This window comes from Colletes latitarsis, chromosome 10, assembly GCF_051014445.1.
Source record: "Colletes latitarsis isolate SP2378_abdomen chromosome 10, iyColLati1, whole genome shotgun sequence".
NCBI lineage: Eukaryota > Metazoa > Arthropoda > Insecta > Hymenoptera > Colletidae > Colletes > Colletes latitarsis.
Genome location: NC_135143.1, coordinates 7,690,851 through 7,716,517, shown reverse-complemented (window position 1 = coordinate 7,716,517; position 25,667 = coordinate 7,690,851). Strand labels below are relative to the sequence as shown.

General features: G+C 34.3%; 1 protein-coding gene across 5 annotated transcripts in view; it reads left to right on the top strand.

Annotated features, from left to right (window-relative positions):
• Positions 1-25,667, top strand: part of Crp (transcription factor cropped) — a 340,834-nt gene that overhangs the window by 28,478 nt on the left and 286,689 nt on the right. For all 5 annotated transcript variants that reach the window (XR_013080440.1, XR_013080438.1, XR_013080437.1 and 2 more), the window contains exon 2: positions 9,666-9,990. Coding sequence is in view for 1 of the 5 variants with exons in the window: in XM_076774739.1 (XP_076630854.1) it covers positions 9,666-9,990 (325 nt within the window). In the remaining 4 variants the exon portion in view is untranslated. The remainder of the gene's footprint in view (positions 1-9,665; positions 9,991-25,667) is intronic.

The following is a 25,667-nucleotide window of genomic DNA, read 5'->3' as shown; positions in this document are numbered from 1 at the left end:
GTTCGAACGGAAAGGTCGTGCGTTTTTACTTTAAATAAATTTGACACTATTGTGTTCTCAAAAAGCGATTTAAATATATTCCATTTTGTTATTGGTATTTACTTTAAGAATTAACAATTGTCTTACAAGGCAATGAACATATAAGAATGTACAAAGACATCAATATCGTAACTACCTAAATTATAAAAAAACAAATGCACTAATTTTATTTCTCATTTTATTCAGCCTCTTCCAGGGTTAAAAAATAAAAATTAAATATCTAGCGTGCGATAATAAGTATCTTCGTGTGCCTGTGTGTATTGTTTTTAACTGTTACCACCGTTCGTCTTAATTATGAAATTGCCCCCGGTAGTAACGTAACAGCGGTCGAGGATCCCTCGGAACGGATTCGTTTCAGCCGATGAATGAAAGCGTTAAAGGCTCTCGAACGTGAATTTACTCAACTTTTCACAAGCCTTGACCTATTCCGATCGTACGACGCAACATCAAACCGTGTATTTCCATTCGCGAGCACCGATCGGGAGTGGGACGCTAAAACGGAAGCGAGCCAGCCGGCACGTTTCGACTACATTTCATTGATCCCGGCCCCCGAGCCTCGGTTGAAAAGCCTCCCGAAACTTTCGAGTGGTCTCGTTCGCGCGCTCGCTGCTCTTTTTCGGCGGAATTTTTTTTTTTTTTTAACAAGCCCGTACAAGATGTTCTTTCCGGTCGTTCCTTGGTCGCTAGCAGCTGATAGGCAGCCAGAGATAGCGAGACTCGTGCGAAGGCACCGGTAACAACCAGCTGAGTGGCGCCAGCCATCAGCTGTTGGTGACTCACGCGAGCCGACCGAGAGCGTCGAGTCGCGCCGCTGAGACACACAACGCGTCATCTCTCTCTCTCTCTCTGTCGTGAGCGCGGCACTTACCGACACTTACACATGCACACAGAGAGACGCACACGAACAGTGCTCGCGCGAGCGTAGCACCGACAAACGTACACGGAACGCGGACACGGCGAGAGATTCGAACGCATCAGTGTGCGGGCGCGTGGGTGTGTTGATTCTGCGGTGTATCACCCGCGCTTTTTCGCGTGCGCACGTAACGCCGCGTGACAACGTTCGCACGCCCCCACGGCTTTTCCACCTATGACTCCAATGACCGAGTGCGGCCGTACTCGGAAATAACTGTGGTGCCCGTATTTGATATTGCGCCTCTCGTTCTGATTTTATCTTTTTGTTTTTTTTTCTTTTTTTAATAATTCACTTTTCGTTGTTTGTTGCCAGGGAGTTTCATAATATTTTTTTTTGTTGGAAATTGAAATACGAATGTAAACGTTGGTTGACACGGCTTCTAAATTATAACGTTTTTTTAACATACTTGGGACAAACGAACCCTAATATTTGTAAAATTTTGAATATACTGTAAGATATCTGATACGTTATTGAACTTGTAAACATTTCTGTTTTTTACAATATGATTTGAGAAAAATTGAGAATATTTCTATACGTGGAAAACTAACATGGCAGCCAACGTGTTAACTATCCTGATGATATGAGAAACTATTAAATGTAAATGATTTTGTAAATAAATAAATGCAAGTATAAATGGTATATAACGTTTAATATCTCTTTTCAATGGCAATTCTGTGTTTAATTATCGACTTCCTTGTTGGCTCACTAATGATTTGATATAGCTGAAGTTGATATTTCAGTAAAATAAAAATATATTTCAAGATTAAGCGCATCCTATGCTAGTCATCGATCTCTGCGCACTGCTATGAAATACTGCATTTTCGTGGTAACGGTTCATCCTTGGAGTCTCATGTGTAAATTGTGAACCAGAAATCATAAATTTCTGCCGATTAATAAACAATCTTGCGTTTGAAATAAATAAAAGATCGGTAGTACGAATAACACATAGATGTGGGCTTTGTCGATGGTCTTGATATAACTCCAGAATATAATGTTAAAAGATAACAAAGAAAGTTAGAATCATTAATACACGAACACAATTTTTTAAAAATGAGATTTCAAGGTCTTGTAAAATAAAGGGGGAAAACTTTCCGAACGAATTTTAATAACGTCTAATATTAATTTTCTTTATCGTGTTGCGATTTTTATTTTTGGAATTAGTTTCTAAATTTTAAAAGTCTCTCGCGTCCATCGAAATACCTTGAAATAATAATACAGTTGTTAGGTGATATCAATGTACATAAACAAAATTTTTTTAAAGCTTATGATACATTTTATTCGTAGATAAAAATGTTCACTCCGATTGGGCGTGTAGCACTTTTACGAAAAATTCGTAAAAGTACCTTATGTTTAATCGTAGATTAGTTGAGTAGAAAGAGTTGTGAAAATTTTGCAGAAGCTTCTATCATTATTAGCATTATCCGAGTAATAATTCGTATGTAGCGAACAAGTAAAGCACGTTGAGGTCGAGTTGAGCTTGATAGGAGATTTAAATTAAAACGCAACTGTAACGTTATTAGTCGAAAGAGTTTAGAACTTGTTAGACATTTATTGTAAGTATTATTATTTATTTAATCGTTTAACCTTGGAACACTAATATGAAAAAAGTAGAGCAAACTCCAACGTAGTTGACATATATACCTCCCAAGTCTTTCTGCTTAGTAAAAAATTAGCAGGATTTAATTAAAATACTTGATGATACATGAGTAGAGTTTTATTCTTTGGCACTATTTCTACTACGATTTTATGTATATGCCTATTTCGACTAAGATAACTGTGGAAATAATTGTTGAAAAATATATTTTATAAAGTCAAAAAGTCAATCCAGGAAAAATGATTAAACTTAGAAAATAATTTCAAACTAAAATTTGGGAAGATGCTTGGCACCAGTGATTAAAATTGTGTTAAATTCTTCTTTCTAGTAAATAGATAAATTTATGCCCCAATTTAAAATGATGATTAGGTATTATGCGTAGTATTAATTTTCAATCCAGATACTTTGTAATAAACATTTACTACCTTCGTTACTAATGTTTCTCCAGAAGGACAAATCGTTTTACGGAAATTGTACCTAGTTCCTAAGATGGGATTACCTCTATGACCTTTCTTGATTTTGTGGAAAACAAAACTGTAACTAAGTTTGACCTCTCAGACATTGTTGGCAGTTGTAAATTTCTAAACAGTTGGTAGTAAAATGTAAATGAGAGGCCTGGTTCGAAAAGTGTTACGGATACGAGTTTCTCAATTTAATCGAATACGATAAACGATTGTTTATTTCGTGGCTCCGCATTTTTATCTCGATTACCACAACGCTTCGTGGGCGGATGGTTTCTGACATTTTTCCACCAATTAGCGTCAGCTCGTTAACCGAGTGAGTAAAGATTATGTTTACCCCCTTCAATGACGAATATATATGTATAAAGTGTGCGATGAAAAGGAAGGTAGCCACCTACTTAGACGACCTACTTCCACAGGACTGATCCGAACGAGCTCAGCGGGTATCCGACGAACAAACTGACGTCACAGCACCAACCGTCGGCTTACCAGCTGATCTAATGTAACCATTCGATGGGTGAATGCCATGTGAAATTCCGCTGCGTGTACCGTGTGTTATTATCGTACACTCGTACACGACAGTACTCGAGCGCTCACATTTATAACATTCGATTAACGAAACATCTGTGTTAAACTGGGAACGTTTAATATAATCCAATACATAAACGAGGGATGGCTCCTAAGACTGCATAAGTGAAAGTAAAAAATAATTAAAATACGCAACCAGTGGCTCGCAAAAGTATTTACCATATAAAAAAATTATTTCGTTTATTAAGCGTTATCAGAATGGTTATGCTTTAAAGTTGTACAAAAATGTATTGTTATGTTTCTCATCATTGAGAATTGATTTCCCTTTTCCCAAGCAGACAAATAATATACTCTGCAATGAGGAAACTGACTCACCGAGTCGGTGATGTGAATCATATTTTAAGATACCCTTCCAACATTTTATAATTAATGTAAATAGATGATTCATTTTTTTATAAATAGTCGTGACTTTAGTTTGTTGGTTAGTTCGAGTGTTTGGATGATTGGAAAGAGCACATTAATTTCTAATTTTTTTAAACTGGTTATTCGTAATTTCTTGATGCGTAGGACTCTTAATCTGTGGGACTCTTGCGAGATCAGAGTTCGAGGTCAGTTTATTGAGTAAAAGTTACTCAAAAATGCTCAATGTAATTGGCACGAAATGAGGCAGAATTAAATATTTAACTGATGAATTATCATGACGCGAAGAGTATTCGTAGCCCAAAGCACATAGGGGACCAATTCCAAGACAATTTAGGACAATTACTTAAACGGTAGGGTCGAAAGAAATACTGCATATTTAATCTAGCAACTACTTTATTCGCCGTTCGTTGGTAAAATTCTTGCGGAATTAACAGTTATCTCCATATTTGTGTTTGCCTCGTAATGAATGCTATATTTTGAGCTGAAATATCTCGCAATATGTTAAGATTAACTAATCTATCTATATTTCGTGGGTACTATTATCACTTTTCTAGATTTATTTAAATGGACAATTTTGTAAATATTTCGAGTAGTATAGTGATCGATTGTTATCATTAAAAAAAAATCAATTCCCTATTCTATAAGATAGTTTCTAATTTAAAACTACTTTTATTGTTGCACACAGGGTTATGACCAAATGCATCGCAGATAGTTTTGAATATTAACAACAGTTATTCTATTGGTTCTCTAATATTTTATAATAAACTTTTATAATACCAACAAGGAAAAAATTTTATATTAAGTTTCATTTTTAAAATACATGTCTTATATGATATTTATGTTTTTCCAAAAAAGATTGATAATTTAAGAGATAACACATACACTAAATTTCATTTAAGTAGATCATGGAATGAAAGTTCAGAAATTAATAGGGAGTCTTATTGTTTTGTCTGGAAGGTTGCTTCGATCAAAATTAGAAAGTTTTATAATGCCAACAAGAAAAGATACACCAAGAAAAACAGTTAGATTCCATATTAAATTTCATTTTTTAAATACATGTCTTATATGATATTTATGTTTTTTCAAAAAAGATTGATAATTTAACCAACAGAAACATACGAATAAGTCTGTGGTAAAGAGATAACATATACACTAAATTTCATTTAAGTAGAGCATGGAATGAAAGTTCAGAAATTAATAGGGAGTCTTATCGTTTTGTCTCGAAGGTTGCTTCGATCAAAATTAGTATTTAACGGAAACGGTGAATTGTAAGGACTCGTCGTCGTAATGTGTACATCGTATATTATATACATACACGAACATGTTCCGTTTCTATTATCGGCACGCAGTGAATTAATGTTTCCGAGAGCAGGGCACAAGGTCATGGTCTTTCCCTGCTGACTCATCTCACATCCGCCATCTCGATCTTTCCCCTCTTTTCTCTTTCTCCCTATCGTCTCCTCTGCGTCTGTCTGTCTGTTCTGTGTAATTTTACCAGATATTTCCTACCTACTGTGCGAGTGCTACTCGTTTCCCGCCTTTCTTTCTTTTCAAGAGCGAAACACTCGTTTTATCGTCGATTCTGAACTCTTCATTACGCCCGCCGCCATAATGATACACCACTTTGCGGAATTGCTGATCTTTCTCGATTGCTCACGTCTCCTTTTATTTCCGAATAATCCCATGGATTTATTCTCATACCGAAACGATTTACAAATCGTGCGTGGCTTGATATCAATTGATATTAGAAATTAGTTAAATATAAATACTTATTTTTATGTATAGTAGAGCTTTAGATATTTACAAACAATTTATAATTTATGATCAAAGGATTACATAAATCTTAAAATTATATTATAATATTTATATTCAATACGTGCACTTACACTTTTGCAATTTAATATTGTTATTTTCTATTGTGTGATTTTGTCTATTTAAAAGATAATATATAATATGTATGCATGTAATTTACTTAGAAATTACAAAATTTGCATAGCATTGGATTTACCTTTCAATTTCAAATAAAATTAGACAAATAAGAATCGTGTTAAGGAAAAAGTATTCGTTAAAAATTTGAGGAACTGAAGCGAGAGCAAAAAAGATGTTTGTTATCCTGATTCCACAAAAAACTTTTATCATTAATCTTAACATATTGTTTATGTTTTTCACGCACGATGTATATTTTAAGATGTATACAGGGTGTTCGGCCACACCTGAGAAAAATTTTAATAGAGGATTCTAGAGGCCAAAATAAGACGAAAATCAAGAATACCAATTTGTTGGTGGAGGCTTCGTTAAAAAGTTATTAACAATTAAATTCAAAAATTTCAAACCGTTCTGGAAAAATTATTTTCGGTTGCAGGGGTCAGTTACAATCATTTTTGGTGAACAGACATACTTCCGAAATCCTACCTACTTTAGAGAAAAAAATACGAGTAAGTGCTGAAGCTTTTGGGTGAAAAAAAAGACTTTCGAATCATCTTGGAAAAATTATTTTTAGTTGCAGGGGTCAATTGCAAGCATTTTTGGTCATTATACGTACCCCCGAAATCCTACTCAGTTTTGAGAAAAAAATTCATTACAGAAAATACAATTTCTGGCCAGAATGTCTGCCCGAATTTTCATGCGAATCTTTAAAACGTCATAACTTCTGAACAGATTGGGCGATTTTAATATTTAAAAAAGCAAACTACGCGTATTTTGGTGGAGAATATGTACAAATCGCAAAAATATTCGAAAAGTTGGTTCTTGACCCCGCAAAATGAGAAAAACCCCATAAAAATGGTCCAATTTTCAAACAGCCATAACTCCTACAATTGTGAATGTATTTCAATGAAACTTTTTTCTGAAGTAGACCTCATGGGTACCTACAAAAAAGTATTACACAAGTCTTCTGTAGGGCGTTAAACAAAATTACTAAAAATGAAAAAGTAATTTTTAAGAAAAATCGACAGGGGGGGTAGGTGCCTAAATTTTTTGACGAAAAAAAAAATTTTTAATTAATTCTGAAAAAATTATTTTCGGTTGTGGGAGTCAATTACAATCATTTTTGGTGAATAGACATACCCCCGAAATTCTACCCATTTTCTAGAAAAAAATTCGAGAAGGTGTGAAATTTTTCCGACGGAAAAAAAAAATTTCAAATCGTTTTGGAGAAATTATTTTCGGTTGCGGGGGTTAATTACAATAATTTATGGTGAATAGACGTACCCCCGAAATCTTGCGCATTTTCGAGAAAAAAATTCAGTACTGTCGGAATTTTAAATGTTAATAACTGTTTAACGAAGCCTTTATCAACAAATTGGTATTCTTGATTTTCGTCTTATTTTGACCTCTAGAATCCCCCATTAAAATTTTCCCTAGGGGTGGCCGAACACCCTTTATATTAAATATTATTTAGATTACAGTAAGCTTATTTGAATTGTTTCTTGACCTTTCTATAAATTCTTGTAATTGTTGCATGTACAAATACCATGCAATTTTTATAAGATCGTTGTGCAAAATTTACTACTACACTGTTACGTAAAAAATACCACAAAATTCGATTGTAAATGTGTTCCTTTTGTGGGCTTTTACAATATCAATCGTTTTAAACATTCCTCCAGTTTAATACATGTCCTTTACTAGGACAAAATTAAATTCTTCTTAACGTATTATTATAAATATTTTTCTAGTAAATTTACAATACATTTTCAAACCTTAATAAATTCACTACGAAATTAAATATTTATTTGTATGTCAGTCGACTAATAAGTTTATTACGGAAAACATGGAAATGAAATATGGAAATGAAAATATTGAATATGAACATTGGGTGTAAGAAACGGGATAATTTTATGTGGAATTGCGGTGTGCAGCCTTTGTGGCGGTGACCACAGAACAACAATATCGTCCTGCTTCATTGACCGCGAATTTAACTGCCGATAAGTCGTGGCCACGCTGGTAGATTCGCGAAACAAACAGCTCGACGCTTTCAATTTCCTTAAAAGCCCTTGGACCCAGACAGACAGGCGTTTTTATATTTCCATCCGCGTTGGTTTTTACTCTCTCGTATCTGGTTGTAAATCAAATATTCAGAGCCGTCCGCAAAACCCGACGAAACGTGGTAGACGTCATATGGGGGCGCGAATAGAGAGATACGCGCTCGTCAGTGTCCTCTTCCATCTCGTCTCTTTGATTTTCGGGATCTCTTCGGCAGTCGCGCCAAAATGCTTTTCAAGAGACTGCAACCGGCGTTTGTTGCGTGGCTATCAAATGAATTGCTGCCGCCGTATTGCTCTGGCAATGACAGATTTCTTGACCCGCCTGCGTTTGAATATATTGAAAATTATACGTCCACGTTCTTCCCTTTGTTTTCCTTTTTTTCCCCCCAGAGTGAAAATAATTTCGGTATTCGCTTTAAATTGACGCGATGTTTATTTCGTTTTATCATATTTTATTTATTTATTTTATTTACTATTCTAGTTTTCAAATCTGTTCGAAATATGGTAAAATTAGATCACAGTTAGTCAGAAAATTATTAGCATAAGTATATTGATTTATTATCGAAGTTGTAATACCATCGAAAACATAAAAGGAAATTTTTTACAAAAGATACGAGTAACTATAATATTTATTTAAACAATTTTAAAAGGTAGAAATATATTAAAACTTTATAGAATTAATTTTAGTTAGAAATTTGGTTCGAATTGCACATAAATGAAATATGTAAAACAATGTTAACATTTAAATTTATCTTGATCATCAGAACGTTCTTAAAAACTAATACCAGTACTGTTTGGAAGTTTCAGTAGATTCTGCATTGGGTTTTCAATCTCTCGAAATTTCGTCAAGTTTGAAGATAAATTGAATACGAGGATTGGGTTGGTTGAGTGACTGGAAATTTGCTGAAGTTCAAGTAGTTTGATGAGCTCGGTTACGGAATGCAATAGTTCGATCAGTAAAGTTCGAGATACATATATCCAGTTAGAAACCGCGTTGGTCTCAACCCTAGTTCCAATTTCTCCCTCTAAAGGTGTTCCTTGAGCAGGTAGTACCATGGGCGTGAGAACATCAATAGGGATTTTTGGGGACGATTGTCCGTGTTTGCGTATGGTCTAGTCAATGGGGCATGCCTCCAGGTATGCAAAGCAGAAATTCTGTGCACGCGTTGTTATTTCGGAACACCTGGAAACCCGTAGGTTTGTGAATTTACGACAGATTAAACGCTATTGAGAAGCAGGGTGGAAGGTTTTCTAAATTTTACTAAGGCCAAGTAACTATACTATAACTATAGAATTCGGGAGTTTTCCTGCCCCTGAATCGTACAATACCCAGACAGACGATGATACGAATTTTAAGTCGTTAAAAATCTTCTGTATATTTTTCGAAATTTATATTCAAACCACATTATAATGTTCTATCATCATAGGGGTAATATTTAAGTTCTTTATAAAAGGAGGCAAGTGTAATGTCTAGAATTATTCTAGAGGAAAGAAAAGAAAACGCGAGGGGAACGTTTCGAACTGAGTCTGCTTTAGACGCCATGACAGTCAGTGGTTGGTCGAGTACTCGTGAGAAAGCGTGGCCCTCTGCTGACGAGTGCTGGAGGTATCGTCACAACGTTGCTATCTCTCTATTAAAATGGACTAAATTTGACGAATATTGTTGAGAAATGCTAAAAGATAATATTGTTACAGATGCTAAATGGTATTAATTTCTGTTGCAGAATCATCGGAAACGTAGAGGAGAGCTCGGTGACCACGAGCGTGACGGTCGCCGAGGTTGCTGATTCGCAAGAGCAACAGCAACTGCAATCGAAGAGCAACGGCGCAATATCTCGCCGTGTTGCTGGTCAGAACGTTGCTCTGAGCAACGGCAACAGTACCAGCAACGTTGCTTGCGTTACGCCGCGAAGCCACATGGAGCAAGAGAAGAGAATGCGGCGAGAAATCGCCAACAGTAACGAACGACGTCGGATGCAAAGTATTAACGCCGGTTTCCAGTCGCTTAGAACGTTGCTGCCCCATCACGAAGGCGAGAAACTGTCCAAGGTAAGTCTGTCTAAGCAAACCGTAACTATTAGGTCGTCCTCTAATTTCATACCAAAGGGTAAAATTTGTAATTTAAAAAAAAAAAATACTCAAGAAATTTAGCAGAGTGACCAAAAATGTTTGACCCCTTTTCTATCGTCGCGTTTAACATATTTACTCGAATATCTCGCAAATTTTGTATTTTTTTAACGACGAATTTCACTGTATAGACCAATTGGTAAAAAATGAGCTTAAGAAGGATAAGTTTTAGTTAGTTCCGCACGAACTTATGGGACGACCTACTATTTATTTACGGAATCACCTGTACATACAAATCTAGTCATCCGTGCTTGAAATTTGAAGTTTCGCGAACGAAACGTTTTTGGCATGAAACGTAGACATATTCCTGTGACATGAAACATTCATCGAAATGGAACTCTATGATGTATGACGAACCAATGGGAACACAATTAGGGTTTTTGTTTTGTACCATGAAGGAACACGGAACTTTTTCTTAAACATCGTTCGGAACGAAATACATACATATTATTCTGCGTATGAGCTTTTAGACGCTTCTTGGTGAAAAGCGATGCATCTGTAGCGCTTCCTCCAATAAATTACCTGTGCTGGAGGAAGAATTAAATACATGAGCTTGATTATCATTCTCTTTTTCGCATCCATCATATCACGTTATTCGATTGATCCTTCGAATTCAGTGTACCAATCGACTATAAATATATGTTTAATGCATCTGGGATCTCTCGATTTAATTTGTTAAACACTAAATTCAAAGGATTAATTTGTTCAACGAATACAAACAGTATCCGTTTAGTAATCATTTGCACGTACAGAGAAAGAAGAATGTTGCATTTAATTTACGAAAGAAATTCCCGTTATCCCGTACAATGTAATATAATCCTAATTTACGATTGATTTGTATATTATTTTCGTCCCGTGCAACACTTTTCTACTCGATCACGCGAAACCGTCGTTCTAAAATTCCAAGATGTATCACGTGGAACGAGTGCAAAACGTGCTGTGCGTACAAAAAGTTATTCTTATGCCGCACTTTTTGCACGACAATCGATATCGATTCATGGATTTTTCTAAAATGAGACATTCTGTCTTAGTTATCCATTCATTCGTTACACTAAAAATGACGTTGAAACGAAAGTGGGCAAAATTCTTATCCAGGTAAAAATTCCATCGTTCATTACTTACCAAAATTATTCGAGCACAGTTTTATACGTCGTGGTCTATTATTTATCGTTCAAATAAAATTTTGCTCGCTTCTGTATTAAAACATTCATGATGTACGACGTTCGACGAAGTTATCCGTGTAAGCGAATCAAAAAAGGAAGTTTTCCCCCGCTTTTCATATCGTTTCCTAAGGAAAAACTCGGTCTCGATTTTTGCCTATCGTAGAATTATACCGATCTCGTTAAACGTTACGGAACAGTTACGGATCGAATTAATTATTTCATGGTTGCACGTTTTCACAGCGTACGGTCATGTTAGTGGCCAAGCGACGCGTCCTTAACAGGATGTCGCTCCTACTAAGGTTAACCCGTGGACCGGAAACGGTAACCTGTTTCTCTTTGGCAAGGTGAATTCGCCAATGAAGCTCAATCGTACACGCGCGAACGTACCAGAAATATTACGCAACGCCGATGGCGGCGGCTTTTACGAATTGTCGCGCGGCGTTGTTCGACTAATTTTAGCATGTGAAAGTCGACGTCCGATCCCACGCCGTTAAACTAGACCCGCCAACGATCGACCACGTATGCCTAGTCATGTCGGTGCTTTAATCATTTGTCTCGCCGTAGTCCAACCGTGCGGCACTGACCGCTTTAGTTTGCCCTTATTCGGTTTGATCCTCCGACGCTGCGAATATCAGCTGATTACTGTTATTATTTCATTGAAGTTGCCCGGTGAACATCTTTGGAGACCCATTTTTCTCAAGGCTTTATGCTACTTCTTGTCGCGTACTCTAGGTTAACGCGTTTGCTACCGCGCCGTTCAAACGAAACGTCGTCGTCCACAGTTCCGGTTTTCAATTTCCAGAATCATATATTATTAAATTATTTTCTAATATCACCTATCTAGTCTTCATTCTTTTACGAATATAAAATCACTTTGGCTGTATAAACATATCGAATATAAAAATATTTAAGATTTAAGATTTCATATGTATCATATTTAGAGAAATTTTAATGGTAGATTCTAGGGGCCAAAATAAGACGAAAATCAAGAATACCAATTTGTTGATCGAGGCTTCGTTAAAAAGTTATTAACGTTTAAAGTTCCGCCTGTAGAACGGCAATCTGCGAACAGCTGCGTGCACCCGATAGTGGTTTTCACTCAGCATGAGAACGACAGCCTTACAGTCTTGTGAGTGAGAACCACTATCGCGTGTACGCAGTTTGCCGTTCTACAGACGGAGCTTTACACGTTAATAACTTTTTAACGAAGCCTCGATCAACAAATTGGTATTATTGATTTTCGTCTTATTTTGGCCTCTAGAATCTGCCATTAAAATTTTTCCCAGAGGTGGCCGAACATCCTGTATAAAAATGCTTCGGCTTACACGTTAATTGGACGTTATAAACGTACGAGGGTAATTTGTAAAATTTAATCGAACCTTTGTGCTCGTTGAAAATAAACGTGCACGCAACGTTTACTATAGTCGGGGTCCAGTCGTTCACGTGCACGATTCATCGCGCAGTGGATGGTCGTTAACGGGTATGCGCGTACTTTCGCAATGCGATATTTCGCGAACCAGTCCTCGGACCACATGGTTCAATTCCCACGCATTTCTCTTAAGGAGATCTTCCGTCCCTTTTGTTCTCTCTCTCTCCGTCCCTTTCTTCGCCGCTGGCCCTCCACTCCCGTTTTCTCTCTCTCTTTTTTTTTGTCTTTTTCCTTGTATTTGGCCTCGCCTGCCTCCGTCTTCGGTTCTGTCCCTTCTTTCTTGACACTCAACCGACGAAGGCCAACGAATTTTGCGAAGCCCTGGCCCACTAAGAAGCGTCTCGACTCGGTTCCCCTTCGCTACGTTGCGAATATTAACGAATCCGATCTCCAAATACGAAGCATCTCGGGAAACTTGTTCTTTTTGCTTTCGCGGACTTCTTGCTCGTTACGCGACAGCATCGAAAAGTATCGAGAACACTTTCTTATTAATTGGTCACACGGCGAACGGTGCACGTGGATAATTGCGCGCGACTGCTGGCGAGGAAAGAAACAACGGAAACGAAAATAGAATAAGACGAGGTGCAAGGAGACGCTATCGATGGTCAATAATTAAAGTACCAACGATAAGAATAAAAATTAGCAGAATGATATTTTTATTTATTTATTATATAAGTACTCGACAGCAGGGACAGGAAAAATGTTATTTGAATAATAGATAACGAATTAAATATATTTATTTATGATGTTCGTTTTATCGAACGGTTAAATTTTTATTTGTTCTTTGTGAAATATTTCATTATATCATTTAAATTTAAACAGTCGTCTGTTTTCGTTTTTTTTGAAATATTGGTAAAAACGGCTTAAATTTTATGTAATCGTGATATAAGTGCACGTTTCGATTGGCTTTTATTAGCGTCAAAAGGGACTTAAATTTTGCAGTACGATTTAAAGAAAAAGGAATATTTATGAATTAGGCTCTATCTACAACAATAAACAAATATTTATTGCCTCGACAAGTGTATTAATATATTTCGATTGTAATTCTATTCTTTGGACGAAGAGATTTGTTTTAAAAAGTAAGTGTTCTCCGAGGACAATTGCAATGGAAGTTTCATAAGCTTTGAAAGCATACTTGAATTACCTTCTCTGTTTATATAAAAAGAATACTTTATAGTAAAATAATGAAAAAATGTTTTATGTAAAGAAAAGGAAAACAAAGCAAAATCAGAAACATATAAAAAAAAAAAAATAATAAAGTATATAAAATATAAACGTTAAAATATTTTGAAGGACTAAAACAAGAAATATCATTAGTTTGTTTATTTGGTCAATGAATAATATTTCCAGTGAAACTATAATCATTAAAAGTTTCAATATGAATTTGATTGTTTCGTCTGTAACAGCTTAATATTAATGTTTTGTATTTTTGTATTTTAAACGTTCTGTGCACTTTTCACGTTAATGCTTCTGTGGTTAGATTCGTTGTATTGATAACGCTATCATTGACAGCACCTAGAGCTATATGCACGGAGAAATATCGTGCCTTTCGTAGCGACATCGCATTGACAAAGAAGCAAAAGAAGGAGTGCAAATGAGCGCAGACGCCTCGACCCATTTTCATTTAACGTTCGCCAGACAAAAATAAAAATAAACCGCTCTTCTCTTCATGCGCCTTTTAACGAAACTTGGATCGGACCTACACTCTTGCGAGGGTGGGGGGTTGTTTCGCACGCATAATCGTGCTTTTGTGCCGTATGTGATTGTTTTCAAATACTCCTCTCAAGACTTTTGAATTACTTACTTCGAGATTGTTTAATTAATAATAGCATTCACGTTCAAACGTGTTTCGTTCCTTGGATGAATTTGGTTGTCCAAGAGTCAAAAAAAAGGAATAGTAAATCGCAAGATGGGGTTAACAAGTACAGTCGTTGAAATTTCTATAACCTTGAATAAAAAAGGCCAAAGCTTTTGATAATGTAATTAAACGAAGATTAGAGAACGATCAGGGGATACATATATGTTTTATTCTTGGAAAAATTTTATGTTGAAAAATAACAGTAACAGAATTATTTCTGAATGTTATAACGAATTTATTAATTATCGTGTGAAAATTTAAAACGTGACGTAATTCCGATAACAATGAATATCAGTGAAGAACAAAATGAAGGTAATTTAAATCAATTGTTTAATAGTAGGTTGCGATGCAACGATAATTGCTACTTACAACAACGTGAGTATAAAAATTCTTAAAAGAAAATTAATCATTTTTAACCTTGCAATTGTTTTATGGTTGACTTTTATGTGTACGAAAATAGGTTGTGGATAAAGATGACAAAAAAAAATTATTCCTTCGTGTATTTCTTCTAGCGTAAATGTAATTAATAGCAGTAAACGATGATTACGATCGTTAAGCCAGGTGACTCATTGATGCAGTGTTATCGTTATTACTTTAACCTTAATTTTAATGGTTTATAGCAACTACAGTTTGCACATCCGGTTCCTGTAATAATTTTAATTGGTCACTTCCTTCGTTTCCAGAAGCGCGTTAACGATAATATCGTTACTTGCGAGTTCGATTTGTTGCTGATTTATTTTTAATAATCATACACATCGATGCTGGCACGAGATATTGAGCAATGGCTGCGATCGTGGGTCGCTTTCATTGAGTCAAGGATCGCGGATACTATATCGAAAAACATTGAAGGTGGATTGCATTCATTTCCATGAATCCTTAGCATTATTTCGAGGTTACACGTATCTCTTCGTGTCTGTTGCTCTTCTTTTCTTTCCGTGGGCTGCGAGAAACATATATTTACATTTTTTCCTATATTATCATTTTTATCTTCACGCATAGCAGATTTTTCACAATAAATTACAAAACTATTGGCACGCGCAGGCAGTGACAAGAATCTGGAGGTTAACAAGAACAAAGATTTTTTTATGCTTTTTATTTCGAAAAACAATGTTTAGACAGTTATCAGTTACTAACTTAGAATTAGTGCTGTTTAGAAATGAAACGTATAATATTCTATGAATTACCTAAACAAACATTCGTGCGATAGTTAATTTTCTGTTTATCTACTGTGTTTAAGAAAAGTAGTTGTTAAACATACACTATGAGTAAGCTATCTGTTTATTTTAAGAAAACAACAAATCGTTTATGTACATTAATTTTTAATTATTGTTTACTTGTATTTGCCTTCTGGTATCTACGTGTTTATACATATTTCAAAGTAAGTGGGATTGTCTATTGTGGTCCAGTCTTTTTGGTAGGATTTTTATTTTCAGAGATAGTTCCTATCTCTTCAGGGGGCAGAACGCTTTGAAATTTAAAACAAATCGATTTTTTTCTTTATATCTAAAATAGTAATTTGAAGTCTTAAGATCCCGGTTTGGTTGGAATCGTGTACGCAAACACAACAAGGATCATTTTTAGAAAAATTATCACTGTTTTCTATTGCTCATATTATTGTAAATTGAAACACAAAAGCTTGTATCAGGCAAATGTTTATTTTCATTTCTGAGATTATTTATAACATGTCTTATTTTGGACCGCGTCAAAGCGTTCTGCCCTTTAACACTAGATTTACGGACTGAGCCAATTTGACTCATTTAGAATTTTGTTGCTATATATATAAAAAACTTGAATATTATTTTTTAATAACATATGTTGGTTTTTAATTCCGTAATGAATTATACATAAATATGAATTCCTCCCCTCGACTTACCCCCCCCCCCCCCCCCCCCCCCATTTCGTATTGTCGAATGTGGTATACCTATTTTTACGATTGTGAGTCAATTTGACTCATAAAATGATTTAACAGTTAATTGCTTTGCAAATGAAATTTCTGGCTTACATAAAGAATCAGAATTCTAACACCAATTACGCGTAAACATTCATGTTCTAGCTTGTCAATTTATTAGTTAGCTGGGGTCAAAAAGTGTCTTATTTACCCACCTTTCCCATCATTCCGTTTTATACATCGCGTGTGAACAGAGCGTTTTTTAGTGAAATAATATAATTTTATAAAATCCATTTTTTGCTACAAAAATTTTGTCCACCAAGGTAATTTCGATATTTATTTGTAAAAGGTATTTCAAATTACTGACGCACGGAAGAATTGTCAAGTTCAAGTATCATGCAGGAGAAATAGAAGTAAGGGTGTTTGTGCTAAATGTAATAAAAAAATCTGCGGAAAATGTATTTTAAAAACAGAATATATATGCAAAAAGTGTTTTGAATAAGGTTTGTTTATAGTAGAATTTTATTTTTTTAAAAAGCTTGATTTTTTATGTTTGAGTCAAATTTACTCATTTCAGGCGAAATAGGTATACAAGGGTGTTCGGCCACCCCTGGGAAAAATTTTAATGGGGGATTCTAGAGAACAAAATAAGACGAAAATCAAGAATACCAATTTGTTAATGGAGGTTTCGTTAAAAAGTTATTAACAATTAAATTCAAAAATTTCAAATCGTTCTGGAAAAATTATTTTCAGTTGCGGGGGTCAATTACAATCATTTTTGGTAAATACATATACTTCCGAAATCCTACCCATTTTCGAGAAAAAAATTCGAGTAGGTACTGACATTTTTAGACGAAATTGAAAAATTTCAAATCATATTAAAAAAATTATATTTAGTTGCAGGAGGCAATTACAATCATTTTTCGTCATTATACATACCCCCGAAATCCTAACCATTTTCGAGAAAAAAATTCCTCACCGAAAATATAATTTCTGGCCAGAAATGTTACCCCGAATTTTCATGCGAATCTTTAAAACGTCATAACTTCTGAACGGATTGGACGATTTTAATGTTTAAAAAAGCAAACTACGCGTATTTTGGTGGAGAATATGTACAAATCGTAAAAATATTCGAAAAGTTGGTCCTTGACCCCGCAAAATGGGAAAAACCCAATAAAAATGGTCCAATTTTTAAACAGCCATAACTCCTACAATTGTGAATGTATTTCAATGAAACTTTTTTCTGAAGTAGACCTCATGGGCACCAACAAAAAAGTATTAGACAACTTTTCTATAAAGTGTCAAACAAATTTATTGAAAGTAAAAAACAAATTTTAAAGAAAAATCGACAGGGGGTAGGTGCCTAAATTTTTCGACGAAAACAAAAATTTTTAATTAATTCTGAAAAAATTATTTTCGGTTGCAGGGGTCAATTACAATCATTTTTGGTGAATACACATACCCCGAAATCCTACCCACTTTCCAGAAAAAAATTTGAAAAGGTGTGAAATTTTTCAACGAAAAAAAAAAATTTCAAATCGTTTTGGAAAAATTATTTTCGGTTGCGGGAATCAATTACAATCATTTTTGGTGAATAGACATACCCCCGAAATCTTGCGCATTTTTGAGAAAAAAATTCAGTACGGTCGGAACTTTAAACGTTAATAACTGTTTAATAAAGCCTTCATTAACAAATTGGTATTCTTGATTTTCGTCTTATTTTGGCCTCTAGAATCCCCCATTAAAATTTTTCCCTAGGGTAGCCGAATACCCTGTATAACCAACATCCGGCAATCTACTGTTAAGAGACTCAGGGCGTGCAGCCATCTACTACTTCTCCTAGGGCTTTGTAAAAAGAAACAGAATTTTCGCATCAGTGAAGTTCCCTCGTCAGGTCTCTTCCCTCCGGTTCTTCCTCTCGATCTCGAGTCTACGTGTGCGTTTCAGCTCGGTAGGAAAGGACGCCAAGAACCCAGACATCACGTGCTTCACCCGTCGGGCTCGCCTTTGCCCCTCCAACTTCTTCGTGCCAATGGTAATATTACTACGAAACATGTAGTATAATAAGTGGCCTCACGCCGTTACACAATGGTCTGAAAAGTAATAATTTTTGGCTTATTTTTTCATCTCATATTTAAAAAAAAATGTGCTTTCCTATAAGACGATGGCTCTTTGAAACCTCTAAACCCAAAATATTAGATTTTGCACTTATTAGTTAGTACACACATTGTTAGATTATGTATTACGTTTTACTTGACTTTAGAGAAGATTATCTGTAGTAGACATAATAATACATAAAATACTATAGATAAATCCGACTCGTTAGTCCCTATTTCTTTGTAGAGAAAAATATCGCGTGTAAATGAAAAAAGAAACATGGCTACAGTTGTATCAGTACCGCGTAATATTTATGTTGCATTTTCGATTATATTAAAATAATATATTTAACACGCTTTAGGTTATACACTTTAGACTATGTGATACGTGTTTACCTCTCGGCTGATAAAACGAAAATGAAGAACAGTACAAAGCATTGAGTTTACATTTATTAGTCTGATTTACAGCAATTTAAATTAAAGTGTCTCGTAAAGTAAAAGTTTTTTGGTACAGCTACCTTTATAGAGAATGACGAACCGAATTGCTTTCTTTTTTAAATATGTATTTTAAACGATATTTAAATAAATATCGTTGGAGAACATTAATTTCAATCGGATGTAAACGCTTCGAAACTTGTCTGTATAACATTTCCCATTGCAATTTAAATATTTGACTTTTTATTGTTTATTTATGTGCTGTCAATGTGTCATATTTTTTTTAAATACCCCAACATGGTGGCTTTCATTCTCACGTTTCACAAAAGTATAGTTTTCCTTTTCAGGCAGAGTGGCCCAAATTTTATTCACGAGTAACGAATAAAACGTTAAGATTCACTCGTAAACTTCCATTTACATTTAATTCGCTGTCAATGTGTCATATTTTTTTTTAAATACTCCAACATGGTGGCTTTCACTCTCACATTTCACAAAAGTATACTGTTTTCCTTTTCGGAGTGGCCCAAATTTTATTCACGAGTAACGAATAAAACATTAAGATTCATTCGTAAACTTCTATATACATTTAATTCGTGTAACAGAATTTTATAAAATATTTTCACGATCAACGTTTAATTTTCCAAGCGAAAATGCGTTTGAAAGTGGAACGTTTGGGTGGATTTCGAATTGAGAAATCTTTCCGCGTTGACTCGACGAAAGAGTCTTTTAAGGAAATGGCGGAAAGAGTGGTATAGTCTTTGAACAAACTTGCTTACCAATTGGTTCCTCTTGTAGCTGGTTCTGCTGAACGCAAGCAAAATGTATGGGCTTCGGAGCATCTGGGTCATTTTGCTCACCTCTCCGCGTCTCCCCTGTTCATTTCTTCGGACCCTGTTCGTCCCTTTGTCTCGGGCTTCCCTACGGGGTCCCTCCTTCTGGTTAGGCCGACCGACAAAGGTCTCGGGCTTCGATATACCTGCCGTGTACCACGCCGATACAGCCGTTGCTTTCTACAAGGTGTCCCGAGCGGACAGAAGAGAAAGTTGCGCGAACCTTCGACGGACGGGACGTTGCCAGAACCACGAGCAAACCCGACGAATTATTTTGTTTCATCTTGGATTGAATTTCGTTTCGCAGTTTCTAATTACGCGCCGCCTCCGAGGCAGTTCGAGCACAGACCGATGGAAAGACTTTTCTTTCATAAACCGTTCCTTCGCCGTGTAGCCATACGACCTACAAAACACAAGATTCGGAATTTGAAATACGGGCGAACTCGTAAAAACTATTTAACTCGGTTTATTAATAATTTTTTTTAACGCTATTTCTAATAATATTAAGAATATTAAGCGAAAACTAAAAACAAATTTTACACATACAGGATATTCGGCCACCCCTGGGGAAAAATTTTAATTGAAGATTCTAGAGGTCAAAATAAGACGAAAATCAAGGATATCAATTTGTCGGTTGAGGCTTCATAAAAAAAGTTATTAAACAATTAAATTAATAACTTTCAAATCATTCTGAAAAAATTATTTTTGGTTGCGGGGATCAATTACAATCATTTTTGATGAGTATACAAACCCTTGAAATCCTACCCACTTTCGAGAAAAAAATTCGAGTAGGTACTGAAATTTTTAGACAAAAATTGAAAAATTTCAAATCATACTGAAAAAATTATATTTAGTTACAGGGGTCAATTACAAGCATTTTTGGTGAATAGATGTACCCCGAAAGCCTACTCACTTTCGAGGAAAAAAATTCTTTATCGAAAATATATGTGGCCAGAAATGTTTACCCAAAATTTCATGCACATCTTTAAAACACCATATCTTCTGAACGGATTGAAGGATTTTAATGTTTCAAAATGCAATCGACGCGTATCTTGGCGAAGAATATGTAGAAATACCAAAAACTATTTGAAAAGTTGTTACTTAATACCGCAAAATGAGAAAAACCTCCTAAAACTGGTCCAATTTTCAAACGACCATAACTCCTACAATTGTAAAGGTATTTCATTGAAACTTTTTTCTGGTGTAGAGCTTATAGGTACATACAAAAAAGTATTAGACAACTTCTCTATAGAGTGTCAAACAAAGTAATTAGAAATGAAAAACAAATTTTTACGAAAAATCGATAGGGTAGGTGTTGAAATTTTTCGGAGGAAAAAAAAAAATTTCAAATCGTTCTGGAAAAATTATTTTCGATTGCAGAGGTCAATTATAATCGTTTTTGGTCATTAGACATACACTTGAAATCCTACCCACTTTCGAGAAAAAAATTCGAGAAGGTATAAAATTTTTAGACTAAATTAAAAAATTTCAAATTGTTCTGGAAAAAATATTTTCGGTTGCGGGGGTCAATTACAATAATTTTTGGTGAATAGACCTACACCCCAAATCCTACCTACTTGCTAGAAAAAAATTCAGTACAGGCGGAACTGTAAATGTTAATAACTTTTTAACGAAGCCTTCATCAACAAATTAGTATTCTTGATTTTCGTCTTATTTTGGTCTCTAGAATCTCCCATTACAATTTTACAGATATACAGACTCATGGCTGAACTTTTATTGTACGAACGCGTATTCTTATACATACTATGTAATAGGAGCTAACATTTGGTACAAGCTGAAATTTAATACAATTAATTTGTAGATCATTCTTACATATTGTTCATAACTTATTTGAAAACATTTACAAGTATGTACATGGAATGTAACATAATTAAATTGCAAAAACGAAGTAATTAACAAAACAATTCTTAGTAGTATAAAACAATAATTTTTAATGACAGAAAAATAATAATAACCCTTAATAATAATACTAGAAATTACGAAAATCGTTTACATTAAGAAAAATAATAAATCTACTAAGGAAAATAATTAACAACAATAAGCGTAATTAGTTTTAACGCCATAAACGTGACTTACTAGGAATAGTTTCCCACGGTGATCTTACGCGCGTTGGCTGCGTTTCGTTCGTTTTTACGCGCAAAAAGGTTTGTCGCCGGTGAATCTAATTCTATTCGCGACGCGATATAAAATTAAAACGTATTACCCGTAACGTCAGCGTATTAGAGGGATGTATCGTTACAGGGAATATTGCATTATTCTGTCCATTTACTATCCGCGTGAACACGTTGCATCGTAACGAAAGCATACTATATATTTCTGCGTCTGCGGTGAAGTTATAACGCAGGCCGTTATACGAGACTGCGGCTTCGGGTTTCCTTCTGCATTCCTAGGTGACGAAGCGCGTGCATATTCCTACCAAACGACACGCTTCTAAACTACAAGGACGGGGACACTTGAGAATCGCGATTATAATACAATCATGGCATTAATTTGTTTCCGCGGAACATCATTTAGTTATACCGTTAATCTACAAAATCAAATTCGTTGCTTGTACAATGGACGAATTTTCTATACGAACACCGCTATTTTGTATAAAAATGAGTAGAATTTTGGTAATATTACTCAAAAGCGAAATACCAATGTACAGATACTCTGTTTTTTTATATTACTAATTTTTACAATATTAATTTCTCGATTTGGTTCCACTTATAGCTTACTAAATTCTCTACATTGTTCAGTTGTTGGATCAGAACCATATAATATTCTACAAAAGTAAAATTTTATTATACAAATATTCTGTTTTTTATATTACTAATTTCTACAATATTGATTTCTTGATTTGGTTCCACTTATAGCTTGCTAAATTCTCTGCATTGTTCAGTTGTTGGATCAGAACCATATAATATTCTACAAAAGTAAAATTTTAATATACGAATATTCTGTTTTTTATATTACTAATTTTTACCATATTAATTTCTCGATTTGGTTCCACTTATAGCTTACTAAATTCTCTACATTGTTCAGTTGTTGGATCAGAACCATATAATATTCTACAAAAGTAAAATTTTATTATACAAATATTCTGTTTTTTATATTACTAATTTCTACAATATTGATTTCTCGATTTGGTTCCACTTATAGCTTGCTAAATTCTCTGCATTGTTCAGTTGTTGGATCAGAACCATATAATATTCTACAAAAGTAAAATTTTAATATACGAATATTCTGTTTTTTATATTACTAATTTTTACAATATTGATTTCTCGATTTGGTTCCACTTATAGCTTACTAAATTCTCTGTATTGTTCAGTTGTTGGATCAGAACCATATAATATTCTACAAAAGTAAAATTTTATTATACAAATATTCTGTTTTTTATATTACTAATTTCTACAATATTGATTTCTCGATTTGGTTCCACTTATAGCTTAGTAAATTATCTGCATTGTTCAGTTGTTGGATCAGAACCATATAATATTCTATAAAAGTAAAATTTTAATATACGAATATTCTGTTTTTTATATTACTAATTTCTACAATATTGATTTCTCGATTTGGTTCCACTTATAGCTTACTAAATTCTCTACATTGTTAACACGTTCACTGCCAGATCAAAACCATGTAATATTTTACAAAAGTAAAATTTTGAATCTATGCCATTGTAAGCTACATAATTTACAATTTATTTCAGTACTTATTTTCGTAACCTTCTTAAAATTCACAAATTTTATCCAAATTTATTATCCTCAACGTCTTAACTCAAGAATTAATTTTTCTAGTATCATAGTGGTAAATCCTGTCACCCATATGTGAGTGACGTGGCAGTGAAAGTGTTAACTGTTTCGACCTCTTTGGAAAATGCGTATCTAAATTGTGTCTGACGAGTATATTCGTCAAACACAGAGTATGTGTAATATGAAATTAGGTTGTAATAAAATGACGTTTATTTTTTTATTTCATTACTCACAATTATTTATTCACTTACATTAACATAAATATTTTGCATATGAACGAAAAAAAACATGAAAAATCAATTTCTTACTTTAATTTGCTGTTAGAGTAATTGCTTTTGTAATAACTAATAAAAGACAGCGATACATTTACGAAAAATAATTCATACTGTATGCGGTTTTTTTATATTAATTATTTATAAATTTTTATTCATTCCTTTTATTTCGACGGGCCTCAATATATTTCAAACATCTTGAAGTTTACGAATATATTTTTGTTTTCACTAAAATTGCAATTTAAACTGCAAATTGTCACTACTTATTACTTGTGACGAACATACTCGTCATAATACAAAATTTTGCACTTTTTTCATGACGAGTATACTCGTCAGAAACAGTTAACTGATTCAAGGGATATTCTGGTCTAGAGGGCTAATTTTTAAGCCTTTCTTAGTACCAATGGAACTGCTTACACGACCAATACGCGAAACTACATCGGTGATTAATTTACACACAGACCTTGTGTAAATCATATGGCGGCTATACAAGACCGTAACAAATTGTACACGTGCAAATCGGTCCCGAGGTTTGTCACGTAACAGCGCGAGAAATAGATTGTTCTAGTTATTAAAACCATGTGGAGTCGCATTGTGTGACGAACCTAAGACAGAAAAATTCGCGAACGAGTCACAAAGGAAACGCTGGGATTAAGCAGAAATTAATTGCTAATTACCACTTCGCTGCACCGTAAGATCAAATTATCGTAAATTACTGTATTATTTGTATTGCTATATTCAATGATAGCATTTTAATTGTGCTATTTGAACCAGTACAAAATAGTTCCCTCGACTACTCGTCTCTGAATTACTCCGTAGTCAAACTAATATTATTAATTTCATTCTTCTTTTTATAGTAAAAAATATTCGTTAAAGAATATGATTAAACAATATAAGTTTATAAAGTAAATCAATATTTTTCAGTAAATCGTTGTGTTATAGAAATTTCGTTTACTGTGGATGCAAAAACAAATAATAGTCTAAACGATGGAAATTATAAAACAACAGATATGAACAAAAACGTTCGATTATAATGTTATTTGGAATTATATATATTCGAAATTTCGTTTGCTATTATTTATAATTATGATCGTTAATTTATTAAAAGATACGATTACACCGTTATTAAAACCAATACAAAATAGTTCTTTTGACTTGTCGTCACTGAATTACTCCGTAGTTAGACTAATATTGTTAATTCTATTCTTCCTTCTATAGTAAAAAATATTCACTAAAGAATATGATTAAACAATATAAGTTTATAAAGTGAATCAATATTTATCAGTAAATCGTTGTGTTATAGAAATTTCGTTTACTGTGGATACAAAAACAAATAATAGTCTAAACGATGGAAATTATAAAACAACAGATATGAACAAAAACGTTCGATTATAATTTTATTTGGAATTATATACATTCAAAATTTCAGTTTACTATTATTTATAATTATGATCGTTAATTTGTTCAAAGATACGATTACACCGTTATTAAAATAAATTGTCAATTTTAATCAAGATTGATCTTAGAGGAAAGTTTACGTTGGCTGTTGTTCCGTAACATAATTCTTCGTTCATTGTTCTCGAATTCCTTTTGCTTCTGTTCACCTGTGGAGAAAAATAGATGCAGGTCTTTCACGCCACGACCTGTCCCTAGACACACCTTAGAGTCAAGAGTCATCGTGCGTATTTATAGAACGTGACTGGTGATTGTGGAACCATTTGTCGGTAACAAGTTATCCTAATGACTCCATTGTGCGTAACGACTGTTACACCTGCGTTTTCACGACATTAGGCGCGGAAAGATCTCCCTTGGACTTTCTAGGCAATTTCTACGACATCTTGCATCAATATCCTCCATTTAGATGGCTCAATCG